At 39.9% G+C, this 23149-nt stretch overlaps 1 protein-coding gene across 1 annotated transcript in view; it reads left to right on the top strand.

Annotated features, from left to right (window-relative positions):
- slit3 (slit homolog 3 (Drosophila)) overlaps positions 1–23149 on the top strand; it is a 232868-nt gene that overhangs the window by 26829 nt on the left and 182890 nt on the right. The window contains exon 4 of the mRNA XM_008326546.3: positions 3244–3315. Coding sequence (XP_008324768.2) covers positions 3244–3315 — 72 coding nt within the window. The remainder of the gene's footprint in view (positions 1–3243; positions 3316–23149) is intronic.

Raw genomic sequence — 23149 nt, 5'->3', positions numbered from 1 at the left:
ACTCTCTGCCATTTTTCTTGAGGCGCAAGGCCGATAATTCCCATCTTGTCTTTCTACCAGGTCATTAATTTAGCCGTAGCAGACACATGCAGCTGCTTTTTGAATCTGAAATCTTCTCACTTCACATTACTGTCGTGTGAAAAGATAAAGCGATTAACATGAGCAGAAAGGCTTTTCTATACCTTGTTGCCATCTGTTGTCAACTATATTTGTCCAAGGGCAGAAAGGCTTTTCTATACCTTGTTGCCGTCTGTTGTCAACTATATTTCTCCAAGGGCTCTTAAAAGGCACACAAAAAAAAAAGAAAAACATTTTTTTGTCTAACATTTTAAATGTTCGAGATACTGATAGTTGTTTAAGTCTCTTTTTTTCCTGTTGCCAAAGAGAAAATATTGCGACTATTTACCCTTTTATCCAGTTTTGGAATCCAGTCGTGGGCCGATGATGACATTAATAATTTCAGCCAGCATGTCTCATGAAAGATGCAAAAGTGCAAATCCTATGCAGAGTCATTCTACCCTGGATGGATCACAAAAAAATGAGGCCACAGGAACAAATGACAGGACAGTGAGTTCAGCTGAGGCCGCACTTCTCTGGTACTGGGCTTAGAGTCGTTGAGTGGCAGCAACATGTGTACTCTGGCTCTGAATGGAGATCACAACTCTGATAGTGAAAGTGTGAAGTGACGGCCAGCTTTCATGTTAAAAGGCTTCCTCAAAGATGTGTGTCAAGCAAGGGTCAGAGGTCAAAGGGGGAGATTCAGGGGTGAAAATAGTTCTGTGTTGTGACTTGCAGAAGATGGTGTTCATTCGACACTTTGACCGGTTTTCTATTTTTTCTAATTAAATTAAATTGTGTCAGTGCATACTTTTTTAAATATTTTTCCAATAGGTGTATCTTTAAATACTGTTTAAAGTGGCAGAATGTGAGATTATGTGCCTTTCACGGTAAAAAGGTGAGAGGTGAGAAGTCCTGGTGCTGAGTCCCTGTGATTTATGTGGTAATATGTGGGGAAAAAACCCATTAAGTTAATGTTAACGTTTAAACTGTAAAGTTAATGTTGAACTTTATTGATCCAGCACTGGAGAAATTATTGTGAAATATGACAATATCAGTTCGATATACTGTAAGAAGTCCTTTATTCATCCCACTATGGAGAAATTCCCAATAATTACAGCCATCCCTGGATGGGCTCCGATCACCAACCTCTCTGCTAACAGCTGAACGCACTAACCGATTTATAGAGACATCTGTAAAACATTAATTGTGTGAAGATTTTCCTTCAGTAGTCATTTAGTCGGACTCTGAGGTGGTCAATAAAGACATCAGGGATCGATTGATTCATGTTTGTTATTCTTTTTCTTCTTGGTTTTATTATTTCTTCAACACATATTTGGGCTAATTGTGGGCTAATGTAATGCTAGTTTATAGTTTGAGCTATATTTCTGTGTTTTTAGATTATCATGAACTGTTGTTCCCTGTTTTATAAAATGGGGCCTGACAAACACTGATAAACACCTGTTAAAAATAATACCAAATAATTTATTAATAAATAATAAAAAATACTTCATTTATAAAGACATTCAAACAGTCAGTTCAAACAACTCTGAGCTGTTCATCTCAGGCCGTAACAGAAATCTGTCAAAGGCCTTTATGTTAATACAACATTTATGTATTTATTTATTTTCTCTTTTAGCGACTGCAGTGTTTTCCCATTGTTTTAAGGAGTCATGATCTTATTATCACTATCACAGCAGTTTAACGCTGGGAGTCTGGGTCTTCTCCGGCACTGACTCTGACTTTTTTTTTTTACTCCTGACCTCTCTGACCTTTTATTCGTTTCTTTTTCCCTCACACACCCTGTTTCTCAGCCAAATGCTTTGGTAGCCTGATAACACTTTCACTCCCTTTTCCTTGCTCTCCTCATCCGTCTGTTGCTGCGGCGGCCGACCACACCTACCTGCACGAATACATACACAGACACCCACACTGTTCATCCGAACTAAAATCATTTCATTCTCAATTTTCATGTCTTAAACTTTATATGAAATTACACCGTATTTTACTGAAAATATTGCATTGATTAGTTACAGTGTTACAGTAACTAAAATGTCCAGACACCCGACCATGTGTTAGCATTAGTTCTACATTAAAACCTGTCCCTGGAACTCCTTCTTTCTAAGCCTAACGTCTGTGAAAGCCAAACTCTCCACATGTGTTATACTGAGAAGACAGACTGGGTGGAGGCAGGGAGAAGAAGCTATCAGTTCAGATTCATGCTGATGGAAAAAATGTGGTATGAATTTCTGGGCAGCTCTTCTGCATTTTGTGCATTTTTATCATATCAGAAACGTTCACATTCAGCACTGTTCCAAAAAAGACGTCCAGAACTCACAAACAGGTCCTGGGAGAGATTTGTTTTGGGTCATGGTCATCAAAGTATTAAAGAAGTGATTTCCAGAAATTGTAAGACCTTTAACAAGATAAAGAACTTAAATAAGTCTTCTATTTATTTTGATGATTTGGAGCTTCCTCTTTTATAAAACATATGTCGATGCATTTTTGAAAATTCACTTGTGATGGTTTCTTATCTTTACTTTTGGAGTTAGGTAAAGTCGAACCAAAAAAAAAAAAAAAAATCACAATGTTAAAATTTTAAATGTTATAACAACCAGTTATGTCTTTTCATCCCTACAACAAATGCCTGGAAACCTCCAGGATCCCAAACCTAATCCTGACTCCCACATCACAGCCCATCATGGAATGATGGTGATAAGCAGCTCTGAAGAGTATACAGCTCGATAACCTTTAACTTCCACACACACACACATTCACACACACACACGCAGGATGATAACCTGTAGGCCATGATCACAGGAAGCCTGACTCTCCCATGAGTTTCCCCTTTGACTCGTGAACTCCGTGACCTCTGAGGTGATGCTCTTGACTGATTGGTTTTAAAACAAAAACATTAATCAGAGGTGGTTTTTTTTTATTATCTGTGCACATTTATTAATGCACATATGGTTTTATTACAAGTACAGCCGTCTTGAAAATAGATCATATCTAAGACACATCTTACACCAATGAACACTGTCCCGTAGATCTTACTCACAGTTCTCTGATCTACTTCCATAGATGGACATTAATAATAATATTTTTTTTTAAGGACAGTTAATGGCCTAGTGATTCACAGGGTCCGATCTAACCCTAACTATTTGACATGTTCTTTTCTCCCTGCAGCCGTGTGAACAGAAACAAACTTCAGGTTCTTCCAGAACTCCTCTTCCAGTCCAACCCAAAGCTCGGACGACTGTGAGTACACCGTTCCTGCTTTTTGTTTTTTTTTTTCTCATCCGTCCCTCCAGACACTCTACCTTCTTCAACTCTCCCGTCCCTCCCTTCCACCTTTTATGCTCTTTCTGTGTCTTGATGTTGTTACGCGATCCATTTGAAAACATGGTCACGGTGCAGTGTCGGGGCTTTTATCCGGGTTGAGGGTTCAAGTCCTTTGCCAGGTGTCACAGCGCCGCTCTGTGCTCCTGTTGAGAGGTGAAAAAGAGCACGTTTGTGTGTGTGGCCATTACTTCAAGAGGTGAGAGTGTGCCCGGAGTGACTGTTGTGCTTGGAACCGCCAGGAATTTTTATCCAGCGGCACAGACTTTTCCCAGCGTAGTTAAAGTGCAGGGGGAAGTCATGTTGATGCAGAGAGGTGCCCCACATGCCCTCCTTCTCTCTCATTTTCATCTCAGGTTCCTAGAAAATCTCCACTTCTCTTTCTCTACATGCCTTTTCTACTTTGTTTCACTCTCAGAGTTGCCCCCGCTGCGTCTTCTTTTCCTCCCTGTTTATGCACCTTTTCTATTCGCGTCTCTACACTTTTCCATTTGTTTTATCCTCAGAGAGCCTGCATCAACTCAGGCCGAAGGTTTAAACACCCTTTAAACTTTCGTGAGGTGTGTGTGTGTGTGTGTGTGTGTGTAGAGGTATATCCGTTCTTCTGTGCCTTAAATTACAGTCGCCTTTATTTTGCGTCTATCCAGGTTATGTTGATACACTTAGTTTTGTGTGTTTGTGTGCCGCAACCTAACACCACAGCTGGGACACTGCACTTGTCACCTTTCACATTCCCTTTAATAATGTTTTCATAACCTCCCCAAACCCCCAGAAGGTGGGATATCCTGACTTTGTTTAAAAGTCAAATCCCCTTGTGTGTGATCCTGAGGTAGTTTTGATTTGCAGGAGTCGAAATAGGCCAGAACTGAGAGGTGTCCTGTTTAAAAGTTGTATTTCGTCACCCTCTCCTCTGACTTCTTTGACCAAATTAACAATTTAAAGTTTATAATACTTTTTTTAGCTTGTACTTTGGCTAACCTGTAGTTTTTTAAATGAATTTCACATTTTAAAAAACACCAGATTAAATCCATATCTAACATGAAGTTAACCTAACAGAGCTCATCCTGGTCTTTACTCTGTACATATCACAATAATATTAAAGATTATGGTGTTTGATTAAGTGTAACTTAAGTGTAACACCCGAAGGTTGAAAACACTGGATTAAATGATAAAACCCAGCACAGTGGATACGCCACACACTTAAATCTACTGATGTGAGAACTACACAGCCATCCACTAAGATACTGCAGAAATAAAATCACAGTGGTAATAAAAGCAAAGGCTGGCTATAGTAATTTAATTTATCTGGCAGTCCTAACAAGTTAGAAGATAAGAATTATCTTCAAATATCTGTGTAAAAATATTCCAAACAGCAGGAAAAATATGCAGTCGTTACTGCCTTTAAAGACAAGTAAAGAGATCTGTCCTCGACTCAGAGCGTGACTCCTCCATTGTTCCGTCTACCTTTCATCATCGCTGTCACTCTACGGTGTGATGCCTCTCATTTATTCCCATTATCGTCTCTTTTTTTGGTATGTGCAAATTGAAAAATGTGCATAAAAGCAGCTGGATGCAAATGCACCTCCTGAACCTTCTATTAAGAACTCAGCGCAGACTGACTGACCATGTGTTTCATATATTTGTGGCGAGGTGTGATTTATTGCCGAAGACAGCAAAATAGACTGTTAGAGCCGAGAGCACATTGTCATTTATATCTGCTGGATCACCCACAGTCAACAGGCCTCACGTGTGAACATCAGGGACGCAGTGGAAGACGCAGGAGACACATCTGACCGTGTTTGTCTTTTCCAGCCATTTCTCCCGTTCCTCATGAGTGACACTCTTATTTCCTCCACTGCCCGCCTCACTATTCCATTAAACCACTAATTGGTCTCGATAGCTTTTATTTATCACCGCCTGAATATGGATCCCCATTGAGCTCTAACGCAACTTAGTCAGAGAGTGGAAAAGGGTGAACGTGTTCCAAACTTAACATTATAAATCTCATGTTCTTTATATCCCTACTTTGCCATCAGCACGGTCTAAATTACAGTGTCTGGAGTTTCCTCCTGCTCTTTATATTTGGTCTTTCCGCTTTTCTCATTTTTCTCTTGTTTCCCTTTTTTTTCTCCTTCAGGAGTGTTTTATCCAAATCGCACGCTGTGATCTGACAGTAATGTAAATATCAAGGTATGCTGACGGGAAACATGTAAAGAAAAATGCAGAAATGCAGAAACTGAGGTGGAAATCAGAGACGAAAACGCAGTAATCATGATTACTGATGCTGACAGGGAGAATAGGAATGAGTAAAAGTAGGAGGAGGAAAGTGCAACTTCTGCCCGTGACTTTCTGGTTTAGGTTCATAACCTTCCTCCCTGTCAGCTTTGGTTAGGCTTTAAATGATGGCAGTGTGATAGGAATTACCTCTTAACCCTCCTATTAAAGCTCTGTGGTCTGAGGTTTGGAGATGGGAGGGGAGGGAATGAGCTGGACCAGCTTGAAGGAAAAATCGGAAAAGGTTGGAATATTAGCTTTTGAGGAGGGCGGGCGTTTGAAGAAAGAGGTATCAGGCTGGATAATAGCTTTTATCAGAGTCTTGGATCCCGTAAGTGTGGACAAAAGGCAGAGGGTTTGACTCCAGAAAACAAGAGGTTGTCTTTGGAAAATGATCTAATAAAGTAGTAAATGTTACTGATGACGCCTTGACAAAGACTGATGGAGAGGAGGTATCGAACTGGTCGTGTGTAGGGGGTGGTGATAGGATGAAAGGATGCTGGAGGAGGACGGAGGCTGTGGGTGGATGGATGAAGGGATCGGAGTCTGTGGCCCCTATAAGGTGCTTGGGGGGGGTGGTGGAGGTCAAAGACTGGAGTCTGTGGGTTTCAGAGTGTGCAGCCTGTGGTCGTCTCCTCTCCCAAAGTTTGTAGAGACTGTGGTCTCACAGTACATGCACACAGACACACAATATCACACACAATAAGCTCTGGCTTTGAGTAGAATTCATTTGTCAGAATGGCAGCGAATTTCTGGTTTGAAAGGCAATGGTCATTATGGCGTGGATGGAAAAATGCGAGTCATCAGTCAAACGGCTCTTGTGCATCAGCGAACCTCACAGCGTATCAGAGAGCTTTGCTTTCCCAAATGACTCTATTGCAGCGTTCTCACCACAAAGTACCAGCATCAGTACCCATTTTTCTCGAAATCCAATGGTTCTACTTGAAATTGGCCTTCTGCATCCACGCTGTGGTGAGAAGTCCTACGGTGATAATCAAAATTATTTTCCAGGAATTGTATGTATGGTGAATGTTGACCTTCTTGGCGAAGAAGTGTTGGCCACCTTTTTTGTTCAAAAAAGTGATTTATTGATATTGCAATTGATAATGCACTCTTACCAGAGAGTATACCTTGCAGCGGTCCATCTGAATCTGTAACTAAAAGCCGCCGAATCATAATCTTCACTTGCATGTCCTTCCAACCTCAATAAAGAACGATCGTTTCACGTAAGCCATGTTTACACGGCTGTGATACAACTACTGATCCTAGAGCAATAGCACTGATTTTAGCCTTTCATTTATAAAGTTTGAGAATTCCACGAGGCTAACTCAGCTAGTTGGAGTGCTGCGGCTAATGATTCCACTTTGGTGTAATACGATGAGCTATTAGTCTCACAGTTTTCTGGACTTCCTCTGGTGTTAATCGTCTGTGTTAAATTTGGTGGAGGGGGGGGGGGGGGGGGTGACACACACCACCTACAGGCCTGGCAAATTTACTACAGGGACCAGAGTAACTGTAGACTGTGCAGTGACCACAGGTGCAAGTGTCAGTTGTTGTCTCTGTACGTCTGTCATGAATTAACATCATCATGGCAGCCCAACATCAGCTGACACTGGATTTCGCTTTTTGAATGTGTGCAAAATAGATTTAATTCAAAGATCTTGAATCACCGTTACTAGATTATCATAACTAAATTCAACATACAATACATTTTTTTTCATACTTAATGACACACCTGGGCTACAGTTAGAGAATGTTGCTCATTATCCTGTAATTCTTCCTCTTAAAAAAAAAGTGTCAATAAATGTAAATGAGCTGTTGTGGCGAGCTGATTTGTAATTTAAATGGACACTGTAAAAACGAACAAGAAAGCCTCGTTTCCAATAATCCGGCGATTCCTTATTAGTTTCCCACAGCCTTTGTGCTCGTGCTCCCGCTGCTGCTCCCTCTCTCAGTACCTCATAAACTGCCTCGCAGCAGGATGCAGCGACCAAATATTCAGCCTGAAGGGGTTTAAGCTTAATGGAAAGAGAAGTGAAAAGTGCCCGCAGGGTTATTGGAGGAAGAATTTTACCTTAGGTGTCCTCCAGAACGACGCTGCTTATTTTAAATTGGTTGAGTTGGACCCGGTCCGCCTGTCTCGCCCCATGCGCTGATGATTGAACTTTACATGATAAAATAAGGTCCTAACCACCATTTAGTCACCCATGAACAGGGTACATACAGGACATTCACAGGCCCAAGACTCAGTAGGTGCAGAAGTGAGGCAGAATAAGCTGCCTGGTTAAGTCAGGGGTAAAAGAAGCTGAATGGAGTAAAGGAATGAGGGACGTAGCGCAGGCTGTAGGGAGCAGCGGGTCATTTGAGATGTTTTTTCCTCCTAATTAAGTTAATGGAGAAAGACGAGGAGGTTGCCTTTAATCTTAGCTAATTGTCCATTTAGAGGCGACTGCCATAGTTTACCTGCAGGAATGTCACGGTGTGTGTTACAGAAAGTGGGCGTGCACTACGTGATCAGGGATTGGCTGCAACCAAGGGGGCCTCAATGTTGATTGGCAGAATGGGTGGATAGGAAACCAATGAAAGAAAAGCTGCATTTGTCCAATGTCTCATCATTCATTGTCTATTTTTCAGCCATTTTTTTCTCACTCCTTGTCCCTCTCTCAGTCTCTCTCTCGCTCTCTCTGACACCCAAAACCAAACAGAGAGCTCTGGTGTTTGTATTGCTGTCAGGAATTGTAAGATTGTTTTCTTGTCACTCGTCTCCAGCTTTGTTTGGTTTTCACACCACTGGGTGTTGGCAAGAAGCAAACAAATCATATAAAATACACACATCAAGCCTCTCCCGCGCCAACGCTGCTGCTGATTTAACACCACAGGAGCCGGGTGTAGAATTGTTGGGTTTTTACTTTGTGCGTTTCTATATTTAGGCCCAAGTTAGTCTTTTTTTCTTTAAAATTTATTTTTGCTTTTGTGCAGAGGTCAACTAGGGACTGGATAAAAGGAGCTGCTGATTTTGGTTGGTCATGTGTAGATAGCTGTTAGTAGTTCAGTAAGATTTGGATAACTTTGAATAAATTATTTATTATCTCAATGATTAGTTGAGAATAGAACGTGATGTACTTTTTAAATCATAATCCAATTTAGTTGAAAAAAGATCAGAAGTAAGGGGTCATTCTAGGTGACTGATATTAGTAGGACTCCATTTTTAAGACATCATATGATCTTTTTAATTGAAAAAAAAACCAAACACTGGATCTATCCATTTCCAGTTATTTGTGACCCAACTCTGGCGTCACTCTTTGTTCTCATCTGTGAAGTGGATCATCTTGGAATTATTTATTTTATAATTTGTTGTGTTTCTGTGACTGTGACTAATGTTAGTTCTGGTAATTATTCTTTGAAATATCCCACTACCCTCTGTTTCTATTTTACTTTCTCCATTTCTTCAATCTCCATTTTGAACTATTTCACTCAGACACTCAGAGAATACATGGATGTATAGTACAATTGGGTGTGAACCTGCCACGACTAGAATTAAATGCTACATTGGGTATATGCATGCATCCCAATTTGGTAAACCTCATCATGGTATGCAAATGATCAGTGTCTCTGTGGACAAGGAATGGAGAAAGAATAACTCCAGGCCAGCCATGTTTCACCACACACCCACTTCTGAACTTCTTAATTAAATAAGACTCAAAAAGTCCGGCGATGGCTGTGCAGCTGCAGCGTCAAACATGATCCTGTGGCTCATATTCAACGGTGCAAATGTACATTTTTGTCAGCATGGCTGTGTGTGTTCTTGCAGTAACCTGCACCGGGAGGCCCATAGGCTCTTGGATGGAGCTGCACTACAGGGCTCAGGACTGAAATTGACTGGGAAGGGAAATGATTTACAGAGGGAAGCAGAACAGAGCTCTAAAAGAAGGCTACTCTTAGCGGCTTGTGTGTGTGTTTCCCACAGCCCAGACGGCAGTGCGATTCTGTCCCAAGACATATTTAGATAAATACACACTGCGGAGAGATACCGAAAACCAGGAGGGTGAGACAGAACGAGAGGAAGAGGCGGAGAGAGTTGGAGAGACACAGAGAGCAGTGATATCAGGCTAATTTAAAACAGTTGGAAAATCTACAGGAGAGAGACAGAGAGCAACGTTTTTATCCAAAGATCATATACGTTTCCCTCATGTTTCTGAAAATTCTCCATCACTTTTTCTCCCGATACAGTACATAGTGTACAGTCAGGATAATTGATAACTGCTGGAATTTTGCAGCAACTAGATCCTTAAGATTGTCAAAAAATGTTTTTGTAATCACGGTAAAGATATAAAATAAGCATATTTTTTTAGCATATTTCATTTGTTCACAGAAAACCTTTAGCTTTTTTATGAAGTATGGAACCACTAATATGGGACAAAAAGTCCTGCCATAAAGATCATTTCATATTCTGTTATTTCCTCCCAGGCTTTTTACTCCCTGACTTCTTTCTGGGAACTTAAGGTTTTGTTTTGTTCTGTCTGGAGTTTGCACTGCATTAATCAATAGAACACTATTAAAAAAAAAGAAAAAAAAAAGAGTCCTCTGCTGATGTTACCTCACCTGGACTGATGCTGATCAGGGTCTTAAATATGCCATACATATATTTAATTGTATTTTTCTGCTGTATAACCAAGGGTCCTCAAATTACGTCGGGGATTGACTCCTAGTGGCGACTTTACTCAAATTTTTGGCATAGGTTGGACCTTAGATATAATCACACATTACATATCGCCAAATTTGTAGGAAATCTGAATTGTTGGCGAGGAAACTACTGCTTTTACATGCGGTTAGTCTCAGCAACCAGGAATGGAAAATGTGCTGTTGAATTCTTTATTGTCCACTACAATATGATCTGACAAGCAGTGTCATCAAAAGCCATAACGAAGGGTAAAACGTTTCAAACACACCTAGCGTACCACCAGTGAATGTAAACAGAGCCGTGTTCCTCATTGGACTGAGGGAGCAAGACTCTCGTAATAAATGTATATGTAGTGGGTGTGGCAATGTAACAGCAAAACGCCATAGTTTGAGGACGTCATAAACCGAGGAACCCCTATACTTAGTAGTCTACAAGTCTTTTTAAATCATGGGTGGAATAAAACATAACCATTTGGTTGCTTCAACTTCATATTTTTTTTCCCTCTCGACCTTCATCTGTTTTCCCATTTCACAGTACGCTAAGTCTTTTATACACACACTGAACAACACTTTATTGGGATACCTCTACCCTCCTACAGGAGCCCGCACACTGAGCTGAAGTTTAGTCCTTTATTCTCACGGTAAAAACCAACAATAAATAAGATTTGTGGAACAACTGTTGGACGATAACCACTAACTTAACTTAACAGTTAAAAACAATGTAAAGTATAAAAAACGTTTATTTTTGATCACTCCTAAATACAGTATATTGTAATGATAACACAACAGTTATACTGCAGTACAGCTCTACCAGTTTCTGCAACATCAGTATGATATAAGTGGTAACAGAATGTATGTGTAATCATTTATCCAGATTAGTAAACCTGACATCACCTTGTGTTGGTGTTTGGATTGTGTATTTTTGTCTTACCAACTTGTTTTGCATTCTGGGGAAAAAAAAATCTCAACATTGGAATAAACAGTTTAAAACAAGCGGCTTGGATTATGCTCATTAAACGAGAGCATTTAGAGAAAAATGTAATGTTTTGTCGAGGAAAAGCCTTTAGTATCATCGTTCACATGGTTGTAATTAAAGGGGACATTACTTTTGTTTAGTGGTTTGACTTTTGTTAGTGATGTTAGTGCACTGTCTATATGGCTCCATTGTGCTTTCTTACTGCTCAGTCAGAACACACAAACACGGCCTTGTACACACAAACACACACACACACACACAAGTAGGCCAGAGGCCAGTTGCCAGGTTTTTAAAACATCCTTTAGGAAAAATAAAGCATCTAAAATCAGAGCCAGATCATTAGTCTGGTCTGTGAGGAAGGGGGAAAAAAAACAGGTCAACAATCAACAAAAGCTTCTATTCTCCCAGAGATCCGACTCACAGAATCTATTATCTCCTCCAGCCTGCTGCATTTGCCCATTTTCACCTCACTCCTTCCTTTTTTCCCTTCTATTTCTCCTTTTGTCACCTCTGCCCAAACCTACGTCCTGCTGATATGCCAACATTCCACATCATGCTTCCCCCGTTCACCTCCTCTGTCATAGTCTCTCCCTCATCTCTCTCTCCTCCTCCTCCTCCTCCTCCTCCTCTTCCTTTTCTCTCCTCTTGCAGCTTTCCAGGGAGCCAGGTCTGTTTTTGATTAGAGTTCTTGTGTAAACCTAAATTGTGATTAAGCACTGCTCGAATGTGTTTGGCCCTGTGTGCAGTTTGCTTCTCTCTTAAACACACAAACACACACACACACACACACATATATACATACATATATTCACTCACATGCATGCACAAAGAAAACCCAGAGACATGTATGTGAGCAGACATGTACAAACAAATTCAAAACATCTGCAAACAGGCAAAACTGCAAACTCAAGCAGGGACACCAATTAGTGAACTATATATACACACGTGAGGCATAGGAAGGCTACACAAGGTTGTGTACAAATACACACCAGGTACTGTGAAAACATCACAGACACACACACACACACATATATATAGGTACATGTATATATATTTATATCTCCTTCATGGTTTATGTAAGCAAACACAAATATGCCAAGACTGTTTTAATTTAGAAACAGGTCCCAGGATGTTTTATGTCCCTAATAAATACCACGTACTTACAGAGAGAGAGGTTGGTTACCCAGTATATACCACATGTATCTTCAAGCATATAGATATTTGCTAAAAGTAATGGATTCTTTTTGCTTTAAAAGGTTATATTGTCATATACTAACTACTATACTTTCTGTCCATCCATCCATCTGTCTGTCCATCTGTCTGTTCATGTGTCTGTCCATCTGTCTATCTATCTATCCATCCATCTTTTAACAGTCTGGGAACGTTTGTATAAACCAACTAACACACACACTTACAGGCATGGTTTCAGCTGTGTACTCACAGCCCATGTGGCTCCTTTCCTTATCCTGCTCACCTTTATTTGTGATGCTGAATTGCTACCACATGGAGCCTCTGTGCTATTTCGGTGCAAACATATAAAAATTCTTTGCCACAAAAAGTAGAAGACAGAGAGTGAGAGGGAAAAAAAGAGAGAGAAATCGACAGACCCACAACCTCCCATGAACATTTCATAGCTTGTAGCCCTGCAGCTAACTGGCCGAGTAGATGCTAAACTCGGCAGCACAACGGGAGAAGGTGTTTGAGCGGTGAACTTTACACAGCCTGGAGATTGTGTGGTATTCTTGGCCTCTCTGACCGACAGCTTATTGTGCATGTCTTATTGTCGTAGACACTCCTGTCTTTGGATTTGAAACACATTTTTTTCTAATTCCATGTAAACTTGGGCTGTAAAAGCACCAGATTGTGTTTTTCTTTTTGGCATCACCAGATTTCTTTTTTATTTTGCACATTATCTTCACAAACTAAGAAAATTAAAGTCACAGCGAGTTGACGTAATGGTCTCTCGCAAAAAGTACACACAGAGGCAGCCGCTGGCAACTGGGAGCAGGACTTTACAACTTGTAAATAAACTTTACAAATTTAACATAATTGGAAGAGAACACATGTGTCTGTCAGCAAGCTGTACACTTGTTTATTTTAATTTTTTTTTTTTTCACATTTTTTATGAACTTACCCCTTTGAACAGCCACAATTTTAAATAGACCTGAGTATAAAGGGGAAAATCATTGTCACAGAAGATATTTTTTGTTCGTGCAGATGTTAAAGTCTTCAAATAGTTTCTGCGTGTGTGTTTGGTGGACAGGAGGTTCGCAGGACTCCTTCAAGTCAAGTGTGTTTTTTTTTTTTTTTTTTTTGTGTCTGTGTGTCACATTCTCCCAGTGTGGGGGGTCTCACAGCGACCGCTCTCTCTGTTGACCATTATTATGGCTACAGTCGACACGGATGCGACTGGCTAATGTCATACACTCACACTCACACATGGGCACACGGACAGACATATGGAGGTGTCCGGCCAGTCATACTTTCACAAGGGCCAAGTGTGTGCGTGTGTCAAACTGTGCGACCTGTGATTTATTCTGTTTAAGCAAAGTCTGGTGGTTCCAAATGAAGCCAATCTATTGCTTGGGCGCAATTAGACACAAGGAAAGTCACATACAACGATACGGACACACACACACACACACACACAGAGAGACAGAGGAAAGACACACTGCAGATGTGCACGTCCAACCATGGCGAGATGCAAACAAACACACTGTGGTGATTCTGCCGCTCTTTTCTCCTCTCCTCATCACACAAACACGTTCCTTCAGAGACCAGACATTCACATATTTCCAAAGTGTTTCACTACATTTTTACCAGAAGTGAAGCCACAATATTCCCTTTCAACCTCCACTAAAAGCTCTGGGGTGTGAATTCTGTTGTGATGAGTGAGTGAATCATGATCTGAAGAGATTTTTTTTTCTTTTACACGCTTTAAAGATTATTTTCTTCATCCATTATAAACTGTGGGTTAATAATCCTCTCCTGCTTTCCTTAGGTCACATTTGAGGTATCTTTGAGCTGATTCTTTTAGCTATTTATTGGCTTAACAAACTATTTTTTGCTATACTCAGGCTTCAGTCATTCTCAGTCTTTAGCTGCTTCTGAATATTAATTTTTTTTTTAATTATTTTTCCCCCTCTAAGTGTTTCATACTTTCCCCCTTTTTTTGGTGCAATTTTGAAATGATTGGAAACCAGTGTCTCAGTTAGTTGGCTTAAAGCTATTTATATTCTGGATAATGCTACATTTCTAGCTGTAATGTATAGTTTTGCTAAGTTTTACCATCAAGATAATCCATTACTTTTATATTTATCTTACACTCTTCCCATTTATAATGTTGTAATCGAGACATTAAATAAATTACAGACAGCATGACAGCTAATTTGTGCATTTATATACAACGCAACTCAATGTGGTGTACATTAAATAACTATTTGACTTTTTATTGAATTAGGAGAAAGATTAATACATACAGAAAAGTTGTAAAGACAAGAATGAAACAGAATGTATTAGTAAATCATTACAGAAAAGTTGTAAAGACAAGAATGAGTCCAAGTAGAAATCCACATAATTTAAGCGTATATTTTTACATTTTTCCCCTCAGTCCCGCCGCTCGTGTCTGACACAGCTGTCCAGTCATGCATCGAAACGTAAAGTGCAACAAAATGAAAGCTTTTGCCTGTTTGTCATTATGCTCCTATGGCGTAACACGCTGGCTACAAAAGACCTAATGAACACTGGAAGCTTTTACATCATCCATGTACCACTTAAAGATGACTCAACAGCAAAAAATAACGAACATAAGATGCCACTTGTAACATTTCTACTCTGCTAAATCACCACCACATTGAGGCTAAAACAGAAGAGTAAACAGTGCAAATAAAAACTAAACCAAATCAAAGATCGGTCGGCAGCGTCCAGCCGTCCTCCAGACTCGTGTTCCACCTTGTCGATTTGGCTCCAAATCTGCTGGATTGCTTTATGGCACCAAATTAGAGGGCGGCGCTGTCGCTGTTCCAGCGCAAATAGAGCTAAAGTTGTTTCAAAGTTTCAAATAGTAGACTGGAGGAGTAAACAAGGTTTGATAAATCACTTCCAACGTCATTACGTCTTTAAAGAGAGCAGCAACAAGTGAGTGGCCAAATATGCCTTCTCTAAATGGAAGCAATGGTGTTTACATGAAAGCATTAAAACCCTTCCATCATCACCACCACATGTCAGGAGCGTATAAGCCATCAGTCATCTTGATTTCCATGGTGAGTTACAGAGCCGTGAGTTTGACGACTGTTGTAGTAAAAATGCTGCCCGTTCGACTCAATCGAGTGATTTGTTCTGTTTACTCTCACAGATTATTTTACCTTTTTAGCTTCTTCTCCAGAGGATGATTTAATAGAAGAGAATTACAATGTAGACCAAATGCAAACTGGCCACTTACGCACACGCACACACACTATCAGGGTTTTAATGGGTTTGTAGATGAGAAAGATGGCATGTTTTGTAGAAAACATTTTCCGTTACTTTTTGTCTACCTCAGACACCGTTTCCAACCATGATTGTACTGCATAGAGAGCTTCAAAATAATGTGTTAAAGAGGCGTAAAAACAATCAATTTTCTATCAAAATATCAGGTGCCCTTTTACTTGTAAACTCCGACTTCCATAGAGGGAAGCACTTTCCTTTTTTTTTTTTTAATTTTCTATCAAAATATCAGGTGCCCTTTCACTTGTAAAGTCCGACTTCCATAGAGGGGAGCACTTTCCTTTTTTTTTTTTTTTATTTCTTCTGTGGCATAACTTGGAAAAACAAGCGGAAAGACTAACTTCAGACTGAGTGTAACACAACCTTAACTTTAGGTTATCTTGTTTCTAGTGCTAACACATGTCATCACTAAATTCAACGATTTTCCAAACTGCCTTTGGGATTGTTTGACGCCGCTTTTCTCTCTTCTACTGTACATGGACAGAGAGTTGGAGAGAGGGAGAGAGAGAGTCACCCACATGAATGGGTGAGAGAAGACTTAACCGAGCTTCCTCTAAATACAGAGCACCACAAAACCACTTTAAAACCTGTAGAGATATATTTATAGACGACACACAAACACACAAAGAATTGCACATTCACTGCCTATAGTTGGAGTTTCCTTGTTTGTATCTGTTATTCTCTCTCTGTCTTGTTTATTTGGTATAAATCTAAATTCCTTCGCTGGTTGACTTTCAGTTCACGTGCGTTCTAATCTCTTTTATCTAAAATAAAATGTAATTATAAAATTACAGCACAGCAACATAACATCCCTGTCTTCTTTTACTGATGGACAGAGTGCATACAAATATATTTAAGGTCAACATCCTGTTACTAAACTAACCTGGTTTAAGGCTGTGCATTCAGGGGTTTCAACCCACATGTTTTTACATGTTCCCTTAAAGGAACAAATATATTTAATTTTCAGATAAATCTTGACTGTTCTAGTTCACACCCTGCCTCCTGGACTGTTTAGGTCTCAACAGTTACCTTAGAAAGATCATAAACGTTACCCAAGATAAGAATTCATTTCCTGCTAAATTTTCTACTTATCTGATCAGGCAGTCGTGCCTGGATGGGAGACATGTACATTGTGTGTGGTGTGTTTGAAGACTTGGCTTACACCTTACAGAACAGAAATATAAGGAGGTGAGAGTTAAATCTCCACCATCAGTATGGAACCTGAGACCTAGAACCTAAAAATACCTCTGGGTTTGTTACTGAAAAAGATGGACTGGATGTCAGGTCTTATCAGATCTGTTGTCTTTATATGGATGTTTATGAGTAAACTGTCCATAGACTGCCAAACTCCAATGAATGTTTTGTTACAAAATATAGGAAAAGATACCAATGATTTAAGATGTGGTTGTTCTTTAACGTTGGGAAAAGATAGTTAAAGATTCTGAAAAGCCATGACAGGTTGTGTATGTTGTTGAAACCAAGTTACAAACATAAGGTTTTATCTTGTTTGGACGTAAGTGTGCGTTTGTAGCGAGGAAATCAGTATTGGCTCATTCGTCCATATATAAGAATTTTACCGATGGATTGTGCGATTGTAGAATAACGTTTTTGTGTTATTCTCTGTCTAAATACCAAGAGAATGTAAACCAAACCTTCCTTCCTACTGCTGATCAGTACAATCTATTGTCTAAAAGTTTACTACTATGACTAAACCTCAGTACTACTTAGATTTTTTTACAAATTTAAACAAATTCCCTATGCCAACTTAGATCAGATCATCTTTTCTGGACTTTAGCTCTTAGCTATTTGGAGTCAGATTGTTTTTTTTATCTTCATGGCTAACCTTTATGGCTAAGTAGAGTATTTCAGTGTTAGACTTTAGTTTCCTTTTAGCTATTTTCTTCCTTTTTTTTGGCAATACTTTAGACTAAATTTGATCTGGTTATGGTTAACCTTTTCCACAAATGGACACCACCGCTGTAGCATGTTTTTCAGATTAAAGTCAGAGAAAATATCGGAGCTCAAAGGTACAGAACGTGTTTCCTGTGAGTGCTGCAGCCACACACATTGTCCTCCATAAACTTGTCACGCTGAATTTTGGTCACTTTTACAAGCCCAGCGTCAGGCTCATGGTGTAACCCCAAGGACTTGTGCATATCTCAGCGTGCCTGTGATACGTCTGTGTTTCAATCAAAGACAATAGGCTCAAGTTGCCTGCCCGCTAATTCCTAGCTTCACTTTCATATGTAAGGCCAAAGAGTCACCACAGCCTCTCCAGGGTAATGAAACGGAGCCACTACAAATCTAACAATCACGGTTCGCTCCGGAGCTGACTTTTCTTCTGCAGCTGCAAAGCTGCCGCTTGTGTTTCTGCTGATCGGACAGTAAATAAACGGACAGTATTTCCCACAGAAGTGTTTCCTTAAGTCTGTAATGTCGCAGCGTGAAACTAAAGCCTTACTCAGACCTGTACTCCAGGACCTTAGCTATAAACAATGCCGTGAGCTTGTTTTTAGCTATAATTACGGCATCTTCCTGGGGGTAATTTGTATAATTTTGGAAATGCTACACTGCTGTGGTGAAGTGCATCTTGGGCCCGGAGTCCAGCTGTTGGTCTCGTCAGCACTGTGTGAGGGCAGGGAAGGAGACCTTGTAGAGTAAAACAATGCACAAAAATGTGACAAAAAAAAAAAAAAAAGCCATGTGGGCCACGAGGTTCTGACGCTTAGAAAAGGGTTTTATTTTCGGCGCAAAGTCCATTATTCTGTTTATACCACAAACGCACACCAGATTGTTCATTATACATGGGTTTAAATAGAAACCTCATGTTGGTTTCAACTTTGTCATGCCTAAAATAAACATTAATTTACTGCCTCATTAAATAGTAGAATCTGTTTCAACCAGAAATAAGTTGTCTACTGTACATGTGCGTAGGTGCTGGTGCGTATTCATTTAGAAACAGGATGAGTGTGGCTGAAAATAGCACATTAATTTATATAACTGGCTACAAAAACCGTGTTTTGAAGGTGTCTGTACTATGTACAGATACAGGTATATATATATATACACATATTTATATAGTTGTTTTTAAACCAGTAGGTTAGGGGCTCAATCCCAGTTTCTTGTTACGTTTTTCATTTCACTTGCTAGCTTTATTGGATATGCAAAATTATTACTTTAAAAAATAACAAAAATACAGAGAAGAGGAAAGATTGAATTAAGAGTTGTTTTTTTAATCAGAAAGTTGATTAATAACACGTCAAGGCTGGGTTAAAATGCAGTGTCCTGTGAATCAGTTTGGGCAAAAAGCAATCAGGTTTTACTCTGTTTATGTAGGAGAAATATCAAAGTGCGAGCATCGACGAACATTAATATGAAAGGGTTGCAACCAATCTTTGTGTAAATTGCAATGTTGGAAATGTTTACAAAGTAAAAGGTATATTGGCTGGAATATAACGTTCAAAAATGTGAAAAATGATGAAACACTTTAGTGACGCATGTATGAAAAAAACACAGTGGATAAAAACAGGAAAAAACAAGAAACAAGAAAGTTTAAAACTTTGATATGAATGTGAGATGTACAAAATCTGAAACATGAATAAATAATAATCATATGCAGAAACATGTATTAATAGGTTATGGACTAGCTATATTTATATAGTCTTCCAGTTACAACTGACCCTTTAAGGGCAGCCGTATTGCTGATTGGGCCCCAGTGAGAATAAGTTTGACGCTCCTGCTTCAAACCATTCCATTGTGATGACAGGAAACAACCAACACTTCTTTGCTGGAAGAGCAACAAAAGCAGACAGAATATGTGAGTAAAAAGCAAGAAAAACACATTTTAAATACCAGCAGGGGATGATGATGATGGTGGTGGCAATGGGACGTCTGATGTGTGGAAAAGTTTATTTCCCACCTCCGAACATCAATAAACAGGGAGCTGCAGTTACCAACACTGACAAAAGAGAAATAAACTGTGGAGATAGGGGTGCATACCGCGAGAGGGAGGGAGAGGAAAATGATCACCTTACAAACACAGAGACAGGGAGAGGGGGAAAAGAGAGGAGGACTGAAGAAAAGGGATGAGATTAGACGGCAAGAGATGTGGGCCTTGAATTGGAATTCACATTTGTGTTCACTAAAGACGTGCATTTTCCTATGTACGTGTTTAAAATTTTAATCAGAGCAAAAAATGACAAGAAAAAATCAATATAAACAAAAGGGTGAGAGAAATGTAAAAACCAAAGGGTTAAAAACCAACGTAGCCAATGCATGTTTTAAATTATAACATAACAATAAATCAAATGTATTCATTCATATTCAAAGGTTGTGTGTCTCGTTAAACCAGTCCTAAACCGTTGATTGACTTAGATAGCAGCGGCTCTTACAGGAAGTGACACGTTGAGCCTGAGAGACACAGACAGGACAGAGAACAAGATGAAGAACCGAAGATCTGGAGAGCAAACACATGCCAGCCCCAGTTAGAGTTAGAGCGAGACCCCGCTTAATAAATGACCACAGGCGTCAAATGATGCGGGCTGCTACTGAAGTCAACGCCACCCACCGCCTGGTGGTCACTTTCATGTGGTCGCATCAGCGATGATGTCACTGGCTGCTGCTCGGTTAAAGTTTCCCCCCTCTGTACGCCTGCAACTGTTTGACTGCTGTGTGTAGACAAGTGCACTGATTTACACCAGACTGGGCCAATCAGACGCTCGCTCCTTTCCAATTGCTGTTTTTTTTTGTTTGTTTTTTTCACATGAGAGCCATTTAGATTATTTTGAATATTAAATAGCTACTTATGTTAATCTTAATTAGCTACTCACATTGTGCAAAATTATACCTTCGGAATATCTGAAAGGTTTTATAAAATATACATGAATACAAAATAAGCAAGACTAGCTTAGTTAGCCGAAGAAGCTACAGTACATTACCATCATTAGCAACGGCAGCTGAATAGCAGACCCAGTTAAATTAGCAATGGTTGCGTTATTGCAATTTGCTGCACAGCATAAGAAGACAAAGCCGGCAGTAAAATAGCGCTCCATCAGTCTTTCATCTTTAATAAAGACAGAATAAAATGAATAGTGTTTATAATGAATCCATTTGATTGAAATAAATATGATTTAAAGTCGCAGTATTGGCCATAATACAGCAGTACTGTCAGTGTTGTGGATGAACAGTAGTGGATGAACTCTCACGGCCATCAAAACAAACTAAGGGTGGCGGAGAAAAAATGTCTGGGTTTGTTTTTATCTCTTTCAGCAGACGCGGCGTCGGTTCTTTACGGGGTGTTGTGCGCAGCACTGAGGAGCTGTCGGCTGACAGGAGCACAGACTTGTCTACACACACACACATAAACACGTTAAGGTCACTTCACGGACTGACAAGGTGCCCGATGACACGCACGCACGTATGTGTGAGCGTGTGTGTTTCCTCAGCTATAAAGAGCCTGGTACAGTCGGACAGATCGGTTATATCGGGTAGATTACATACACATTCGTAGCCAGTGACATCACTGGGTTGCATTGGTATTTAGCTTTGGTGTTATTTTATGCCCCGGTTGTGGCTACTATAGTTAGTAGTTAGTAGTAAGTCATTTTGCACAATAATAGTTGCTTAAATAAATGTTTTTTGCAATGTTAGTAACATTGTTTTCTGGCTAGCCTTAAACAAACATCTTATGACGTTTGTAGCATCCACAACTTTTTAAAAAATTTTTGGGGGGTATTTTTTGGCCACAATCAATGCTAAGTTTTAGCTGATTCAATATTCAGATTTTTTTTTTTTTTTTTCTCTAACGTAGTATGTACGTATTGCATTTTCGGCTCGGCGTTTCCTCCTTGTCTACTTCTTCCTCGCGGCCTTATCCAGAAAATTTGGCATTTCTTCCATATTTGCTGTGGCTGAATCTTGTCTCCGTCTCGCGGACATGTGGCTCAGATTATAGGGCCTTTATAGCATTTATTAAGATGAACCAAACACACACAAACATAGACAGGGAAACATATGGATGTGCGTCATCACAAATCTGCAGTGCATGTGCCTGTTTTGTTTTTATGAAAGGTGCCCAGGCATTGTTGTTAGGGATAAACTTTAATTGGCCTGCATGTGTCTCTGTTATGTCTGCATCGGGAGTCACTTTATCTCCAGTGGGTAATGAACAGAACAATAGATAAAACCTGTGCTCTTGTGCCCTAAATTCACTGCTGTGCTGTTCCAAGTCTGGATGGATGGATGGATGGATGGATGGATGGATGGATGGATGGATGGATGGATGGATGGATGGATAGATGGATGACTGATGCAGAGCTGTCGTATTTTGCTACTTGTGAACCTCATACCATCACATTGCTCCAGGCACAGGAAGTTGCTCACCAAATCTGTGTGTTGTCTTTTTTGTTCTATTGATTTCCATTTCCTCCTCAACATCGATGACCCTCGGAGTGACAGTACCAACTCTTCAGCCTCTAGGACGGCTGTGTGTCTAGCTACTGAAAGGCTACACGCAGATTTGTCCTCGGGTGAGTGACAGTACCAACTCTTCAGCCTCTAGGACGGCTGTGTGTCACTGCTGCTGAAACTAGCTACTGAAAGGCTACATGCAGATTTGTCCTCGGGCCGAACAGTAAACCCTGGGTTCCTTGTGGTGTCTGTTAGTAATCGAGTGCATTTTAAATCCTACAAGTGCCTTAAACACATAGTCCGTCTACCACTCACTCCTAAAACCATGCATCTGTCCTGGAGTCTGTGCAGCTGGCTTTGATAATGATCAGCACTGAATGTGATGTTGGACAGGATCTTAATGATGTCATTAAATGATGCATCAAGTCGGCAAATAAAACAAAAGAAAAAAAAAGAAAAACAATTTCAAAACAAAATTCCTTCAGACAGCTTGGACAAAATGAATTTGCACTGACCCTCGAATCCCCCGCTCCAGTTTTTCATTTTTCCTCTCCTTTAAACGCGGGCCAACCTCGGGCTGATGAAATGTAAATGGGTTATTAGTGCAATATTTTTTTTTTCTTATAGAAAATAACTAAACACAGCAGAGGATGAATCTGGCAGATGAAAGAAAGATGATATGTGTACGGACCAAAGGTTCTCGGTGTAACCCAAACATTTACGTACACAACTGTGAGCCTCCAAGAAACCCTGGCCAAGAGAAAACCCTCGGGACTCATTCTAAAACTCATTAGTTTAAATGATTGTGAATGTGCCAGAATCTGATGAAGCTAAGTGGTTTCAATTGTGCCAAGACTACAACAGGTCACCTCTTTATTCTGTCCTGTCCCAAATAAAACTAATGAGTCCACTTTTGTTTTGTTTTGTTTT

Source organism: Cynoglossus semilaevis, chromosome 15, assembly GCF_000523025.1.
Source record: "Cynoglossus semilaevis isolate Cse_v1.0 chromosome 15, Cse_v1.0, whole genome shotgun sequence".
Taxonomy (NCBI): domain Eukaryota; kingdom Metazoa; phylum Chordata; class Actinopteri; order Pleuronectiformes; family Cynoglossidae; genus Cynoglossus; species Cynoglossus semilaevis.
This window is presented reverse-complemented; position numbering and strand designations above follow the sequence as displayed.